Raw genomic sequence first — 18,386 nt, forward strand, 5'->3', positions numbered from 1 at the left:
TTGCTCATTCAAATGTTGCTGTTCTTTTCATTGTAGGTAACATTGTACAACACTGATCAGGATGGTAGTGATAGCCCACGCAGTAGCCTTAACAACAGTCTCTCAGATCAGAGTTTGGCGTCCGTTAATTTGAACAGTGTTGGAAGCGTGCATAGTTACACACCGGTAAGTCTTCGTGAAGTTAACTCCTTTGTTGAGTACTCATTTAGTGCTTAAAACTGAACCAAATGTAATTGAAATGCAAATAAGAAATGAATATGTATATTTCTCATTGGTCAGTTAATGATCATTAGCTTAGATAAGTAAAACAGATTTTTATTATACCATAGCAAGTTAGATACAAACATATTGTTGTACTATGTTATATATTTTGGTCTACTTAATCTGTTCCATGCCAAGTGAAAAACAATTGGAATAGGAAAAGAATTTTTACTTTACTTTTCGAAAGCTGTGTTTGATGGTATTTTATAGCCCTTGGTTAAAAGAGCTTAGAGGATATGTATATCACCTTGTTTCCCAGAAGTGTATCTGAGAACAGGATTCTACAAACCCCACATGTTAGGATGACCTGGTACCCAGTTGCTTACCAGTCTTGTATTTTTAGATTGGGTCTAGAAAACAAAGGTATGCTCTAAAGGGACCTGTGTGAGTCTTCTTGCTCCTATGCTGACCCTTGTTATCTGATACTTCTTTTCAAGTCATCTTGCAACTATCTTCCACAGTAGACAGAAGGGAACCCAGGAGAGTCACACACCAACCACACTGTTCATGGTACAAATTTGATCTCATCAAGTCACTCTCTGTTCCAAGATGAGTAAATAGGTAAAAGCTTACACAAGGAAAAAGTAAAAGGGACAGAGGGGACCTGAATTTAAGAAATAACAAGAGGGAAACAAAAACTTTTAAAATTCACATTGAATGTAGGAAAAAAAGATGACTACAAACTGTTAACAGTGCTCTGGGGGAAAAATATTTTTCAAGAATGCAGAAAAAAACAGATAAAGGAATAACAGTTATGTTGAAGAATACAATAGTTATGGAGAACTGCAAATTATAGGTGTCCCCAAATAGTTGGTACAGAGCAGTTTTCAAAAGAAATAAAGAATAAAAGGGTTAATGAGCTCTAAGAAAAATAAACGGAAAAAACTATCTAGACACATCATGACAAATTTTTAAATTTCAGAATCATAGAAACTCTAGCAAAAGAAATAGGGTGCATTCAGAGAAACACAAATCATACTTTTCTTCCATAATACTAAATGCCAGAAGATAATGGAACACTTTCATACAGTGTTGAGGGAATAGATTTGGAATTATAAATATTATGCCCACCAAATTTTCATTCAGTTGTGAAGTCAAAAAAAGACATTAATTCTTTAATACAGAGTTTGGAAACCATCCTACCCCTGTTTTCATGCACCCTTCTGAAAAAAAAACTACATATTTAGCTGATTGGGTGGTGAATTAAATTACTCAGTAATGATGAAGTCATGATAGAAAAGGACTAGTTGGGGCACTGAAGCAAACTCAGCAAAGATTTAGTAATTTTAAGTTGTTTTAAAATAATTAGAGTAGAAAATTGTGAAATGAAATCAAAGAATACAGAATTCAAAATTATAGAATATAAGAGGAAAAAGAAGCCTTTACAGAAACAGGTGACAGAAGTGGGAGCAGACATGTCTGTTATTCCAGTGCATGTAAGAGAGTTAAATTCCCCTGTTAAAAACTAGACATTGTGGACTACTTTTATTTTTCTCCTTCATTTAACAAGGTAGTCAGTCATTAAGAGCTCCTAAAGCAACAGTACAGTGTGAGCTTGTGGTTGGGCTTATCACGTATCCATGGATTGAGCTTTTAAGGACACAGTAAGGCTAAATGAATTGTGACAGTTTTACTACTTATGCATCCTGTATAAGCTAGATCACTGTGGTGTCAGCTCCCGACGTCCCACAGGATGACACTAAACCACAGGAGCCAGATGAGAGACTGCACAAGCGATGGGTGCCTGTTGTGGAGGAGCAAATTCAATTCTGTACCTAAATTGTTACACAACTTGCAGCTGTACCGGAAGGCTGTAACTCAGAAAGTCCCCTCCCTAACTGGAAACAAGGAGGCAGATGAGAAACCATCTCTTGGCAGATTCCTGTAAGTTAGAGAGAGAGACTGCTTTCCCTCAAGTAGGAAAATGGATGAAAAATACCAGATAATAATTTGCTCCTTGTAAGGCCACTCATCATCCTTTGTTCTGGGGTAATCACAGTATTTTCAAAGGCCTAGGTCATTCTGCCATTGACATTTGCTTACATGGCCTGTATGAAGACGTTTAAGGTCACTAGAATTCAAGTTGGTGAAGCCATTGCCCTACACAAAAATTCATATTTTTTCAGGTCATTGTAGACTCCTTGTGAGTATCATTTTGAAAGGCTGTATAAACTTATGGTCACTGAAAGTGAAAGTTGCTCTGTCATATCTGACTCTTTGTGACCTCATAAACAGTATGTAGCCCACCAGGCTCCTCTGTCCATGGGATTTCTCCAGACAAGAACACTGGAATGGGTAGCCATTCCATTCTCCAGGGGATCTTCCTGACCCAGGGATCGAACCCAGGTCTCCTGCATTGCAGGCAGATTCTTTACCATCTGAGCCACCGGGGAAGCCCACTTATAGTCACTGCTCATGTCTTGTTTAATTTCGCAAAACACTAAAGCATATGGTAGTTTGTCACTGCTTACTATCTTTAAGAGATATTGCTGATCATGTTTCATTCATTTTATTTCTAGTTGTGCTATCTTCAGAGATAATTCTTACTTAGGTGTTCAAGGTACTCTTTTTCCCTTTCAGAGTTGAAGGCCCTGATCTGTTTTTCTCAGCATCTCCTTTGTCTTTTATCCTTCACTTCTCATTTCCCCAAAGTTTCATTTAAAAAGGAAAAATTAACCTACAAATGAACAGTTAGATGTATCGAAGTTCCTTGTTACTTTGGGCAGTGTCATACAACCTGACTCAGCAATACTCATAGTACATAAGTACTTAAAGGTTAATTGAATAAACAAATGAGAAATGTTAGTTTCAGAGTATAGCGTCTTTAAGATGAGATTGCTTCTGTGGAAATTGAAATGAAAATTTCACAGAAACTGGAAGAGTTCCAGGCTTAATTTATCGTTTATTATGACCTTGGGAAGCTCCTTTAACTTCTTTGAATACTTAACTCCTACTGTGAAATGTGGAGATTGGATTAGATTTCTGTGATTCTTTAAGAGACAAGTTAACAGTTTGTGGTGTGCCCTTTATGTGTATGCAGTTTAATAGATGATAGAAAAGCCAAAGGCAGGGAAGTTAATTCCTTTGGGTTCTATTTTCAGTTCTAGTATTTTTAGTTACATATTGTATGTAACAAACCAATTCTGATATAAAGCTACTAAATTAGTAGGTTTTTTCTTTTGCTGTTAGGTGACAAATCATCCAGAACCAGTTTCTCAGTCATTAACGCCTCAACAGCAGCCACAGTACAACCTTCCAGAACGAGACAAACAATTACTTTTCTCAGAATATAATTTTGAAGATCTCAGTGCCTCATTTCGGAGCCTTTATAAGTCAGTTTTTGAGCAGTCACTTAGTCAACAAGGTGAGTTTTAATACTTTTTTGTTAATTGTTTATTGAAATTTTTTAAAGAATTATTTTCAGATTACACTGTTATATTTCCTTAATCTTAGAACAGTACCATCATGATAAGGATTGAATGCCTTTTATGCCTTTACTGTAGTCTGTATATATAAGAAATCTGTCTCGTCATGCATGCCTACTTCATTTGATTACTACTGGTATCCTGGAGCACTGTGTTAAAGAATTCTGACACTGCATATATGGCATGTGGGAAAGACTGTCATGATTAGTTAGTGATGTCTAGCATGTGAAGTGTTTCGAGTGGTAAATGTGGCATCACAAGAATAGATGTGCCTTGCTTTCTGTACTGACTGCTGTTACCAAAGAGATAGCTATTAGAGTATGGTAGCACCAAATTTGTGATTTCATATGTGACACATACAAGTAAACATCGTAGTTAGTAGTCATTATTTTGTACAACATACTTAAATCAGATTTAACGCTAAAAGAGATACTGGTTGAGATGCAGTATTATATTTCAACCACATACTAGATTTTTGCATTTATGTTGGGGTTTCTCAGGTGCATTTATGTATTACTGTCCTGTCAGCTGCTGGTTTAATTTTAATCAGAGTCATAGGATAGAATCAAGATGTCTCATTGTTATTCTCCCATAGAACACTAGTCAGAAATTGTCAGGAACTCAAATATCGAAGCATTGCTTTGTTTGGCAGGTTAACTATATTCCAGGTCAGAGAGTATACCTGTTCACAGCAGTAGACAAAATAAACAAAAATCCCTTCCTTTACATTTTAATACATATCGCTGACAAATATTATGAAAGTTAATGTTATACGTAAATATTACATGTATTGATGAGTATCAGTAGTTTGTATAGGAAGTTAGTTTTCTGGTTAAAGTAAGAGTCACGTGTTTTCTCAAATTTTATATTAAATTTTCTTTCTATAAAAGTGCCCAAAAAACCCCCACAAAACACCCATATAAGACTTTGCTAAGCAGATCCAGCTTTGCTGATCTCAGTACAAAAATACTGGCTTTGAAATATCAGTGGTAACAATTTCTCATGTTTGAGCCCAAGATGGCTGGAATCCTTAAGACTAAGCAAAACAAACAACCAACCAACCAGCCATCTCTAGTGTTCTGTTTCATTACTTTTATGGAACATTCTTGAGATAGACACAGTTTAGTGGCTTGTAATCCTCACAGCAACTCTTATGAAGCACATACCGTTGTCATCCCTATTTATAATTGAGGTGATTGTGACTTGGCGAGGTTAATAACTCTCCAGAGTTACCAGGTGTATAAATTGTAGTGCAGAGATTTTAATTTTTCTTTTCTGGCATTAAGAAATATGTAATCTTAACCCTTAAACTGTCATATTGGACTTAAAGTTTTTGGAGTAGTCAAGAGAAAGAGATCAAAAATAAATGGGCTCTATTTCTACTCTTTTGCCAAAGGTCTTCAGACCTGTAGAGAACCATCTTGAATGTGACTCAGTACCTCATCCTCTTTTCCCTTAATGTTTAGTCATCTTTCAAGGGGCTTCCTTGGTGGTTCAGTTGGTAAAGAATTCACCTGCAGTGCGGAAGACCTGGATCCCTGGGTTAGGAAGATCCCCTGGAGGAGGGCATGGCAACCCACTCCAGTATTCTTGCCTGGAGAATCCCCATGGACAGAGGAGCCTAGCAGGCTGCAGTCCATGGGGTTGTAGAGTCTGATGTGACTGAGCGACTAAGGACAGCACAGCACATCTTTCAAGACAACCCAGATATTGCCTTTTCAAAGAAGGCTTCCTTGTATTTCGATGCCCCTTCCTAGGTAGAACAGGGAAGAAGCAGAGTTTCTGTATTCCCTCTGATTACTTTTGCTTTAGTACTTACAGTGTTGGACATAATCTCCTCAAGTGTTTGTTTCTTCCCCTCAGCCATGAGCTATTGAGGACAGAGAATGATGTTTCTTCTCGGTAACCCCAGAGCCCAGGGTATGGTGGATATTCTATCAGCACTTGTTAAACTGAACTAGAATTGCTTCCTGACAGCATATACTTTTACTCTGTAAATGATTTTGCAAATGTTTGTTATAAAATACAACTGAAATCTGACCATCAGTGATCTTGCTTTCTCTGTTTTCAGGTTTGATGAACATCCCTTCCGAATCTTCCCAGCAGTCCCACACTTCTTGTTCCTATCAGCACTCTCCCAGCAGTACAGTGAGCTCTCACCCACACAGCAACCAAAGCAACCTGACCAACAGTCACGGCAGTGGCCTCAACACCACGGGCAGTAATTCGGTTGCACAGGTCTCACTGTCACATGCCCAGATGCACACACAGCCGTCTCCACATCCGTCCCATCGACCGCATGGTTTACCGCAGCATCCACAGCGTCCCCAGCACCCAGCACCACACCCACAGCAACACAACCAGCTCCAGTCACCTCACCCCCAGCACCCGTCTCCACACCAACACATACAGCACCATCCGAACCACCAGCATCAGACGCATCAGACGTTGACACATCAGGCACCTCCACCCCCACAGCAGGTATCCTGTAATTCTGGTAAGTTTTTGTCTTCTGACTTGTGTTTGGCTATGAATTCCAGTCTCTTATCTGGGGCTTATATATATTTTCTGTCCGTACTCTTCTAATCTGTCTTCTTTTATGTTTCCTTGCTGTAGTCCTATAGTTGTTTGTAAATCGTTTAATCCATAGATTAACCTGGATTATTGTCTTGATTACAATTTATTAGTATAACATAAGCAAACTCAGCAACCCTTGCAGGTTTTGGTTTTTAACTCCTTGTCCTTCTGGAAAATGAGCATTTTAAAGAAGAATGTAGTGCACAGTCTGTCTGCAATCTATTGTGATTCAGTATGGTATAGAAGAAAGAGTATAGATTTGTGTCTGAAAGACAATAATCCTCATTATGCGTTTCAGTCCTCATTATGACTCTTAGATCTTTGGTGCAGTAACCCTTTTAGTCTTGTTATTTTTTTTATCTATAAAAATAAAACAACACTGGTATACAGTGCTCTATGAGGATCATATTGGAAATACAAATATAAAATGCCTAGTCTGGCGTGTCTGCTTAGTCACTCAGTCATGTCCAACCCTGTGATGCTGTGGACTGTAGCCTGCCAGGTTCCTCTGTCTGCGGAATTCTCCAGGCAAGAATACTGGAGTGGGTAGCCATTCCCTTCTCCAGGGGATGTTCCCAACCCAGGGATCAAGTCCTGATCTCTTGGACTGCAGGCATATTCTTTACTGCCTGAGCCACCACGCAAGTCTTGTACTTTGTTGAATGTTCCCCCTTTTTCTTTCTTTGCATATTCCTGCCAAGTGTTTCATTTAGAATGATAGATTCATACCCTGAATTTTTTTTTTTTAAGTCTGTTGCTCGTAAGATAGGTCTTGATGGTTTCTGGTGAGATGCTTAACTGACATTGCTCACAGACCAGGCAGTCTCTGCATTGCAGAACTCCAAAGGGTGCCACAGACTTCTGCAAGGTGAATGGGGCCTCTTGGAATTTTGCAGAATACAGCTGGGTTCAATTCTTAGATAAATCACAGTGGCTTTGTTAAGTTATGTCACCTCTAGGTTCAATTTCATTTATTTGTAAAGTGCAGAGAAATAATACCTTTCCTGCCTGTCTCACAGAACAGATTGCCCCAACACAGGATATGGTGGGTTTGAATCCATTTATAAAACTGGATTGGGATCAGCCAATACCAGGAATAAGGCTAGCTCAAACTTTTGCTATCCAAGGTTTATAATATTGTCAGTATTATTCTTATAGGTGTTTCAAATGATTGGTATGCAACACTTGATATGCTCAAAGAAAGCTGTCGAATTGCCAGCAGTGTTAATTGGTCAGATGTAGACCTCTCACAGTTCCAAGGTGAGTATTGGTTCCTTCTGCCTTATAACCAAATATACATGATCATGTGTTTTTGAGTACACTGTAAGTTTCTTTGAAATAAGTGTCTCCTTATATAGTGTTTCTTTTACAATTGGTAGTATGCTTAAAAACAACACTTTGTAAAATTCTTAATTAAGTCTTTTGGCCAGTTGATGTAGTGAATGGTCACAGACAAGAGATCTGAGAGAAATAAGAATCAGTCTGAATAATTTAGAAAATGTCATAAGCAAAAGATTACCAGTGGAAATTTTGAGGGCTGGAAAAAAATTGCTGTTTTCTTTGCAATGTTTGCAGGACCAAGCTAACAGTATTTTTAATGTTTTTCCCATAGGTTTGATGGAGAGTATGAGGCAGGCAGATCTCAAGAACTGGTCTTTAGATCAGGTTCAATTTGCTGATCTCTGTTCTTCTCTTAATCAGTTCTTTACACAAACTGGCCTTATCCACTCACAGAGTAATGTACAGCAGAATGTCTGTCATGGTGCCATGCATCCAACAAAACCTTCCCAACACATCGGAACAGGTATGGCTTTAATTTTCTTCTTTAATTTTTCTCTTTTTCTCATTCATATTCAGTAACTATTTAGGGCAGCTTGATAGGTTGTTAATGATAGAAGTGATCCATTTATATCTTTTTATTTCTAAGAAATAAATGAAATCAAGTAATTTATTTAAGGTATATCTTAGAAAAAGTAAGGTAAAAGAAACTATGTTTTTATTTACTTGATTATTTTATTGTTTGTGATCTTTAACCTTTCAAGTTACCAATCAAGAAAATGTCTTAAGGATATGTACATTTTAATTGTGATAAGAACATAGTTTTAAGGTGTTAACAGTTTAAATTTGTATAGACTTGGAATGAAAATCAACACATCTTACATATCTTCTAAGAATGTTAAAATTAAAGTTAATTTATTTAAAGAGTATACATAATGAAAGTCTCATTTAAGTTTTACTCTGAACTCAAAATTTGTGCTCTGCATTTTTCATCTCACTTTTCTTCTTTTATTCTTTCCCCTTATAGCCATCTCATTTATTCTGTGAGATTGCAGTGCCTACAGTTTTCTAAAGTTTATATTCTGTGTTTAATATCCAAGTTCTTTCTCTCTTCATTTTAATTTCTTGATGCCTTTTATATCCAAGTTGACTTCTTTCCTGTTCATTGTCTTGTTTTAAAACTTGATGCTGAAAAGCCCTCTTTTTCTATCCTGAGTTGCTTCATTCAGTTGTTATCCTAGCTTATTTCACATACTTGATCTTTCCATATGCTCTAGATCCCTAGTCCTTTTTGTGAATCTTCATTTCTGTGTCTTTTTTTGTTTAGTTTATTTTTTAATTGAAGGGTAATTAATTTACAGAATTTTGTTGTTTCCTGTCAAACCTCAACATGAATCAGCCATAGACATACATATATGCCCTCCCTCTTCAACCACCCTCCCACCCCATCTCCCTCTCCATCCCACCCCTCTAGGTTGATAAAGAGCCCCTGTTTGAGTTTCCTAAGACATAGGCAAATTCCCATTGGCTATCTAATTTACATATGATAATATAAGTTTCCATGTTACTTTCTCCATACGTATCCTCCTCTCCTTTCCTCTCCCCATGTGCAGAAGTCTGTTCTTTATGTCTGTTTCTCCATTGTTTTCCTGTAAATAAATTCTTCGGTACCATTTTTCTAGATTACATATATATGCGTTAGTATATGACACTTATCTTTCTCTTTCTGACTTACTTCACTCTGTATAATAGGTTCTAGGTTCATCCACCTCATCAGAACTGACTCAGATGTGTTCCTTTTTATGGCTGAGTAATATTCCATCATGTATATGTACCACAACTTCTTTATCCATTCATCTGTCTAGATTGCTTCCATGTTCTAGCTGTTGTAAATAGTGCTGCATTGAACATTGCGGTATATGTGTCTTTTTCAGTTTTGGCTTCCTCAGGGTATATGCCTATGAGTGTGCCTGCTAGGTCATATGGTGGTTTTATGTATCTATACACATCACATTTATCTGTTCATCTGTTAATAAACACTTGGGTTGCTTCTGTGTTTTAGCTATTGTAAAAAAGGTTGTGTGAACGTGAAAGTACAAATATTTTCTAGGCCCTGCTTTCAGTTATTTTGGGTATATACTCAGAAGTGGAATTGCTGGATCCTATGCTAATTCTTATGTTTCATTTCTGAGAAACCATCATACTGTTTTTCATAGCAACTGTACCATTTTACATTCCCACCAACAGTCATAAAGGCTCTAATTCCTCTACATCCTTGCCAGCATTTGTTATTTTCTCTTTTTTTAATAGTAGCTATTTCAGTGGGTGTGCAGTAGAGTCTCATTATAGTTTTGATTTGTATGATTAATGATGTTGAGTATCTTTTCATCTTATTGGCCTTTTTTTTTAATCTTTGGGAAATGTTCTTTGCCCATTTTTTGATCAGGTTTGTTTTTTTGTTGCTGAGTTTTAGGAATTCTCCTTATTTGTGAATATTAACTCCTTATGAATTATAAGATTTATATATATTTTCTCCCATTCTTTTGTTTTCTTTTTTACTGTGTTGTTAGTGTTGTTTATTTTTCTTTTGTTCTGTATACCTTCAGTATAATATCCAAGAAATCATTGTCAAATTCAATGTCATGAAGCTCTATTTTCTTCTAAGAATTTTAAAATTTTAGGTCTTACATATAAGTCTAACCATTTTGAGTGAATTTTTGTATATGGTGTTATATAGCAGTCCAATTTCATTCTTTCCTGTGTGTGTGTATCTAGTTTTCCTGTTACCATTTGTTGAAAAGACTGTCTTTTGCCCCATTGAATGGTCTTGAACAGCTTGTTAGAAATCATTCGACTATATATATATGTGTTGCTGGATTTTTTATTCTGTTTCATTGGTCTTTATGCCAGTACATTGTCCAACTATGGTATCTTTGTAGTAAGTTTTGAAATAAGAAGTGTGGTGGAACTCTGCTCAATGTTATGTGGCAGCCTGGATGGGAGGGGAGTTCAGGGGAGAATGGATACATGTATGATTATGTCTGAGTCCCTTCACTGTTCCCCTGAAACTATCACAACATTATTAATCAGCTGTACTGCAATACAAAATAAAAAGCTCAAAAACAAAAAAGAAGTGTAGTCCACCAGCTTTATTCTTTTTCTGGGTAGTTTTGACTGTTCAGGGTCTCTTGAGATTGCATATGAATTTTAGGATGGGGTTTTCTGTTTCTACAAAGGTCATTGAGATTGTTTTATATGGATTACATTGAATCTGTAGCTTGCTTTGACATATTAAGTCTTGAAGTCCATGAACATGACATGTGTGTCTATGTCATCTTTAATTTTTTTCATCAGTGTGTTGTAGTTTTCATTGTACAAGTTTTTAATCTCTGTAAGTAAGTTAATTTATTCCTAAGTATTTTATTCTTTTTGATGTCACTGAAAATGGGATTTTTTGTTATTTCCTTTTCAGATTGTTCATATATAGGAATGTGATTGAATTTTTCATGTTGACTTTGTATCCTGCTACTTTGCTGAATTCATTTCTTATAACAGTTTTTTGTGTGTAATCTTTAGGGATTTTTACATGTGAAATTATATCTGTGAACAGAGATGAATTTACTTCCTTTTCCAGTTGGATGCCCTTTGTTTCTCTTTCTTACCTAATTACTCTGGCTGGGATGTCCAGGACTGTGTTGAATAGAAGTGGTGAAAGTGGACATCTTTGCTTTGGTCTTAAGCGTAGCGGAAAACCTTTCAGTCTTCTACTATTGAATATGATGTTTGTTGTGGGATTTTCATACATGGCTTTTATTATGTTGAAGTGATTTCTTTCTGTTCCTAATTTGTTGAATGTTTTTATCATGAAACGGCTTCCCTCGTGGCTCGGACCATAAAGAATCTCCCTGCAATGCAGGAGATGTGGGTTTGATCCCTAGATTGGGAAGATCCTATGGAGAAGGGAATGACTACCCACTCTAGTATCCTTGCCTGGAGAATTCCATGTAAAGAGGAGCCTGGCAGACTACATCTCATGGGGTTTCAAAGAGTCAGACACAACTGAGCAACTGACACCTTCACACTTTTATCATGAAAGGTGTTGACTTTTGTCAAATCTTTTTCTGCATCAGTTCAGATGATTGTGTGGGTTTCCCCCCCTTCATTCTGTTAATTTGGTTATAAAACTGGTAAGTTTTAGTTCTTCAAATATGTGGTAGAATTCACCCATGAAGCCATCAGATCCTGGGATTTTCTTTGTACAGGTTTTTTTTTTTTTTTTTATATTGAATCTTCTTACTCATTATAGGTCTGTTCAGGTTTCTTCTTTTTTCATTATTCAGTTTTTGTTGATTTTGTGTTTCTAGTAATTTGTCTGTTTCATCTAGAGTGTCCAGTTTGTTGGTATACAGTTATTCAAAGAGTTCTCATTCTTTTTATTTCTGTAGAATCAGTAGTAATGTTACTATTTTGAGTTCTCATGTTAGTAATTTGGATCTGTCTTTCTTAGTCTATTTAGTTAAAGCGCTGTCAGCTTTGTTTTTTTCTGAAGAACCAACTTCTGATATTACAGATTTTCCTGTAATGTTTTACTGTTCTCTATTTCATTTATCTCTGCTCTAAGCTGTACTACTTCTTCCTGTCTGCTGGCTTGGGTTTGGTGTCTTCTTTTTGTAGGTCTGTTTTTTAATGTAAGTCTTTATAGCTATAAATTTCTGTCTCAAAACTGCTATTGCAGTTTCCTATAGGTTTTGGTATGTTCTGTTTTTGTTTGTATTATCTCTTAAATATGTTCTGATTTCCCTTGCGACTTCTTTATAATCCATTGTGTTAAGTGTGTTAATTTCCACAAATCTGATAATTTTCCTGTTTTACTTCTTTTTTTGATTTATTTGTCCCACTGTGGTCAGAGAAGACACTTTGTATGGTATTTATCATTTAAAATCTACTGAAGGACTTCCCTGGTGGTCTAGTGGCTAAGACTCCACGCACCGTATACAGAGGGCCCAAGCTGAATCCTTGGTCAGGGAACCTGTATGCCACAGCTAGGATTGAAGGTCTTCCATGCAATAGCTAAGACCCAGTTCATTCAAATAAATAAATATTTTTTAGAAATCTGTTGAGACTTGATTTGTAGCCTAACATGGTTTACTCTGGAAAATATCTGATGCACTTGAGAAGAATGTTTATGCTGTTATTGTTGGGTAGAATGTTCTATATATATCTATTAGATCTAGTTGGTTTATCACGTTAAATCCTCTGTCTGCTTATCTTCTGTCTGGTTGTTCTATCCATTATTGAAATAATGGGTATTTAAGTCTCCAACTATAATTGTAGAGCTGTTTATTTCTCTTTTCAATTCCGTTTTTGCTTCGTGATTTTTGCAATCTATTATTAGGTGCATAAATGTGCATAAGCAATTATAAATGTTTATAATTGTTCTGTCTTCTTGCTATATTGCACCTTTTGTTGATATATAATATCCTTTACAGGGAGTAAGACTTTACAAGATGTCTCTTATAACCTTTTTTGGTTTAAAGTCTTTTGTCTGTTATTAGTACAGCAATCTCTGCTCTCCTTTGGTTGCTATTTGCATGGAATATCTTTTCATCCTTTCACTTTCAATCTGTTTGTGTCTTTGCATCTCAAGTGAGTCTCTTATAGTCAGCATATGGTTGGATCATGTGTTCTTATCCATTCTGCCAATCTCCATCTTTTGATAAGTTTGATCCATTTATATTTAAAAGAATTATTGGTAAGAAGTGACTTTTATGTTTTACTATTTCTTTCCTATTCCTTGTGGCTTTTTTTGTCCCTTATTTCCTGCATTACTGTCGTCTTTTGTGTTTAGTTGATTTTTTGTAGTGAAATATTTAAATTCCTTTCTCATTTCTTTGTGTATATGTTCTGTAGCTGTTTCTTTGTGGTTACCATGGCAATTGAGTTTAACATTCTAAAATTACAATACACTAATTTGAATTTATATCAGTGTAACTTCTATAGCATATGAAAGCTCTGTTTCTTTTCATTTTCACCTCTTCCTCTGTTGGTTTTCGAGATCTCAGAATTACATGATTCTACATTGTGTGCCCAAAACATACACTGATAATTATTTTTAATGTGTTAGTCTCTTAAATTATGTATAAAACATGTGAAGCTGCAAGCCAAAGTTACAGTAATATGAACTTTTATACTAATAGCTTTTAGAAAACATATTAGCATGTTAAATCATATATAGAACAAAAAGTAGAGTTAAAAAATCATTGTTATGATAATGCTATCTCCATAATTGCCCATGTATTTACCTTTATTGAGATCTTTATTTTTTCTTATGACTTTAAGTTACTATCTGGTGTCCTTTGATTTCTTCCTACAAGACTCTCTTGACCATTATCTTCCAGGACAGGTCTAACAGGAACAAACTGCCTTAGCTTTTACTCATCTGGGAATGTCTTAATTTCTGCCTCACTCTTGAAAGGACACTTTTGCCAACTGTAGGATTCTTTGTTGACAGGTTTTTTTTGTTTCCTCTCTCTCTCTCAGCACTTTGAATAGATTGACCTTCTGGCCTCTGAAATTTCTGATGAGAAATCTGCTTATTGTCTTAATTGAGGATCCCTTGTATGTGACAAGTCACTTCTTTCTTACTGCTTTCAAAATTCTCTCTTTATCTTTGTCTTTTGAAAATATACTTGTAATGTGTCTTGGTGTGGGTTCCTCTGACTTCATCTTACTTGGAGTTCATTGAGCTTCCTGGATGTTTATAGTCCTGTCTTCCATCAGATTTGGAAGGTTTTCACCTATTATGTGTTCAGATAGTCTTTCTACCCCCTTTTCTTTCTTTTTTCAGGAACTCCCAGCATGCATAATTGGGCTGCTTGCTAGTGTCTGACAGGTCCCTTAGGCTCTGTCTGCTTTTCTTCGGTAGTTTTTCTTTCTGTTAGTCTGTCTCAGTAATTTTCATTGTCCTGTCCTCTCTTCAAGCCTGCTGATTGTTTTCCTCTGCCTGCTCAGGCCTTCTTAAGTCCCATCCTCTGCTGTCCTGCCAGAGTGGCCAGGCATCTCTTATGGATTCTCTCTAGACTGAGATCCTGGATTATTTTCTTAAAGCCCTTTGTTCCTAGACTTCTGTGGTCATTTCTTTTTGATCCTTGATCTTTACCATTGTGTTCTGGTTTTTGTTGTTGCTCAGTCGTGTCTGACTCTTCACAGCCCCATGGACTGTGGGACACCAGACTTCCTGTCCTTCACTATCTCCCGGAGTTTGCTCAGACTCATATGTCCATTGAGTCAATGATGCCATCCAACCATCTCGCCCTCTGTCACCCCTTTCTCCTCCTGCCCTCAATCTTTTCCAGTCTCAGGGTCTTTGAGTGGGCTGTTTGCATCAGGTGGCCAGAGTATTGAAACTTCAGCATCAGTCCTTCCAGTGAACACCCAAGATTGATTTCCTTTAGGATTGACTGGTTTGATCTCCTTACAGTCCAAGGGACTCTAAAGAGTCTTTTCCAGCACCACAGTTCAAAAGCATCAATTCTTTGGCGCTCAGCTTTCTTTAGGGAGTTGTTTAGAAATGTGTCCAACTCTTAAATCCGTACATGACTACTGGAAAAACCATAGCCTTGACTAGACGGATCTTTGTTGACAAAGTAATGTCTCTGCTTCTTAATATGCTGTCTAGGTTGGTCATAGCTTTTCTTCCAAAGAGAATCTTTTAATTTCATGGCTGCAGTCACCATCTGCAGTGATTTGGGAGCCCAAGAAAATAAAGTCTGTCACTGTTTCCACTGTTTCCCCATCTATTTGCCATGAAGTGATGGGACTGGATGCCATGATCTTAGATTTTTGAATGCTGAGTTTTAAGTCAACTTTTTCACTTTCCTCTTTCACCTTCATCGAGAGGCTCTTTAGTTCCTATTCACTTTCTACCATAAGGATGGTGTCATCTGCTTATCTGAGGTTATTGATATTTCTCCCGGCAGTCTTGATTCCAGCTTGTGTTTCATCTAGCTCAACATTGTGCATGTTATACTCTGCATATAAGTTAAATAAGCAGGATGACAACATACAGCCTTGACATGATATACCCCTTTCTCTATTTGAACCAGTTCCGTTTCTGGTTCTGTTACTTCTTGGCCTGCATGCAGGTTTCTCAGGAGGCAGGTGAGGTGGAAGAACTTTCCACAGTTTGTTGTGATCCATATAGTCAATGAAGCAGAAATAGATATTTTTTTGGAATTCTCTTGCCTTTTCTGTGACCCAGCGGATGTTGGCAATTTGATCTCTGGTTCCTCTGCCTTTCCTAATCCAGCTTGTACAACTGGAAGTTCTTGGTTCATGTACTGTTGAAGCCTAGCTTGAAGGATTTTGAGCATTACCTTGCTAGCATGTGAGATAAGTACAATTGTGTGGTAGTTTGGATATTCTTTGGCATTGCCCTTCTTTGGAATTGAAATGAAAACTGATCTTTTCCAGTCCTGTGGCTATGATTTTCTTAATTTTTTCCTGCCATCTTTCATTTTTATTCTCAGCACTTCCCTTCTTGCTAGGGTCCCCCAATTCCTTCTTGATTCTCAGTGCTACTCCATTCACAGCCTGCCAGACGCAGAAGACCGATAGTTTTCCCATAGTGTTTGTCTTCGAACTTTAGACTTTCCCTTCTGAGTCAAAAGAACTTTAGCCAGCCCTGGCCTGGTAAGCCATGTTGATCAACTCTGGTGTTAAGTATCTGTCACCTCTTGGCTGTTGATGTCTGTTCAGCAGACACTCAGTTTTTTGTTTTTTTTTTACATGCCTGCCTGCTGCTTTCTGTTTTAAGTCCTAGCCATTTTGTGTCATTCTTTTATTCTCCTCCTTGCATCCCTCTTTATTTCACGTTTATTCAGATATCTCATTTCTCTCATCTCTATCCCCCAATAATTCTTTACCACATTTTCTTAGAAATGTAGTGTAAGAGGGGACTTCAGAGAGCTGTTATTTTTATCCTTTTATTTAACAAGTAAGGAAACTGTGATTCAGAAGAGAGAAAGTGATTTGCCTAAGATGGCAAAGTTCATTTGGATAGAGATCTTGACTCCCAGAATATAGCCTCTCCATATCGTTCAAACTCTTCCTGTCCTGTATGTTTTCAAGACTCTCCTTTTGATAAATACCTCTTTGGGCTTCTTAGAGATGCCAGAAATTAGTGTTATAATGTGTTCATGTGGAAGGGGGAAGAAGTAAAGGATGTTGTAACACACCAGTGTATTGCCTCTTACTCCTGAATTGTTTTACCTGTATTTACAGTTTGTCTTGTCCAGTAATGTTTAAGTCCTCTAGTGGTGCTGTTCTTAATGTGATACTCCACTTAAAGGTCATTAAATACAAATAGGTGTGCATGCGTTCATTCAGCAGACATTTGTTTACAGCTTTCCTATGGCTGACTATATAGTGGGAACTAGGAATAATGAGTTCTCTCCCAAATAGTCACTGATCTCAAGGGGCTCACAGCCTGATAAGAGAGACAAGTCTATCAAGAAATACTGTATTATGAGGACTACTTTTCTGCCACAGGGCAATGAGAATAAGAGAAAAGGGCTTACCTGTTTTGTCCAGAAAGAAAAGCTTTGTACAAGATGATACATTTCATCTGGACTTTGCAGTTTAAGTGGGCTTCTCTGTGACAGAGAAGTCAGATCACTTCTCTGCTCAAAACCTTTCGTTAGCGCCCATTTTCCTCAGTAAAGACCAGAGTCCCTACGCTGTGGCTGTGTGGCCCTACGTGGTCTGCCCCCATCACCCTCTGGCCTCGCCTCCTCTTCCGCCCCTCCCGTCCCCCTGCTTCTGCGCCGCTGGCCTCCCTGCTGCCGCTCGAGCACCCCAGACGCCGCCTGCCTCGGGGCCTGCACACTGCTCCTTCCTCTGTCTCGAGTGACTTCCCCAGACAGGTACATGACTCAGGTTGTTCCCTAAAACAGCACCTACTCAAGTGATGACTTCCCTGATCATCCTACTTAGTGCCTACTGTCCAGCACTCCTTTCCCCCTCCTTGCCTTATTTTCCTCCAGAGTGTATATAATGTGCTATTTAATTTATTTTTCTCCCTTCCTCCCATCTTCATCCTTCCCAATAATCTGAAAACAAGTTCCAAAAAGACTGGGAGTTTTATTTTTTATTTACACTTATTAGCACAAATACTTTTTAAATGAATAAATGGTCATTCAACCAAAGTCTGCTTTTAAGAAATATGTTTTGTGATTAGATTTGTTGTTGAAATATAGTTGATTTTCAATATTAGCTTTAGGTGTGCAGCACAGTGTAGATTTTTAAATTCTCATGACTACATTCTAAATATTATAAGATCTCAGAAATCTTTGGAAACTGTTTTGTAAGTTAATTTCTTGCTTAGAAAGTCCAAGTACATGCTCATTGTTCAGTCTGTAATGAGAACATGGTGGAGGGTGGGGATGAGAAGTAATGAGAATCTCTCCATGAAAATAAAAGTGTTATGAATGTGACAGTTTCAAAAAGTTAAGGCCACTTGTTTAATGTGGGTGTCAGTTTATGCCCATCATCTTGTTTATTTTCATAATTCTTCCCTAATTCTCACCTGTCTCCTCCTTTACTCAGAGGAGTGAAGCCCCGTAGCCTGATTCAGCCTTAAGAAAGAACATGAGCCACAAATGTGAAGGCTGGTCAGTACTTGGCAGAACTTTTTGTCCTGCAAAAATACACTAGAGTTACAACTTCGTATAACTTTTCTCTTCTTCTGAAGTCTTCCGTATGGCAGATTGGTCAAAAGACCTCAGTTCTGACTTTAAACTTTTCTATAAAAAAGCATGTCATCTTGGGAGACAGTAGCTGGAAGTC

General features: G+C 37.3%; 1 protein-coding gene across 6 annotated transcripts in view; it reads left to right on the forward strand.

Annotated features, from left to right (window-relative positions):
* Positions 1-18,386, forward strand: part of FOXJ3 (forkhead box J3) — a 140,560-nt gene that overhangs the window by 117,538 nt on the left and 4,636 nt on the right. For all 6 annotated transcript variants that reach the window (XM_070468339.1, XM_020914811.2, XM_070468341.1 and 3 more), the window contains 5 exons: positions 37-165; positions 3,451-3,625; positions 5,758-6,183; positions 7,422-7,523; positions 7,876-8,067. In XM_070468339.1, coding sequence (XP_070324440.1) covers positions 37-165; positions 3,451-3,625; positions 5,758-6,183; positions 7,422-7,523; positions 7,876-8,067 — 1,024 coding nt within the window. The remainder of the gene's footprint in view (positions 1-36; positions 166-3,450; positions 3,626-5,757; positions 6,184-7,421; positions 7,524-7,875; positions 8,068-18,386) is intronic.

This window comes from Odocoileus virginianus, chromosome 5 (assembly GCF_023699985.2).
Source record: "Odocoileus virginianus isolate 20LAN1187 ecotype Illinois chromosome 5, Ovbor_1.2, whole genome shotgun sequence".
NCBI classification, from domain to species: domain Eukaryota; kingdom Metazoa; phylum Chordata; class Mammalia; order Artiodactyla; family Cervidae; genus Odocoileus; species Odocoileus virginianus.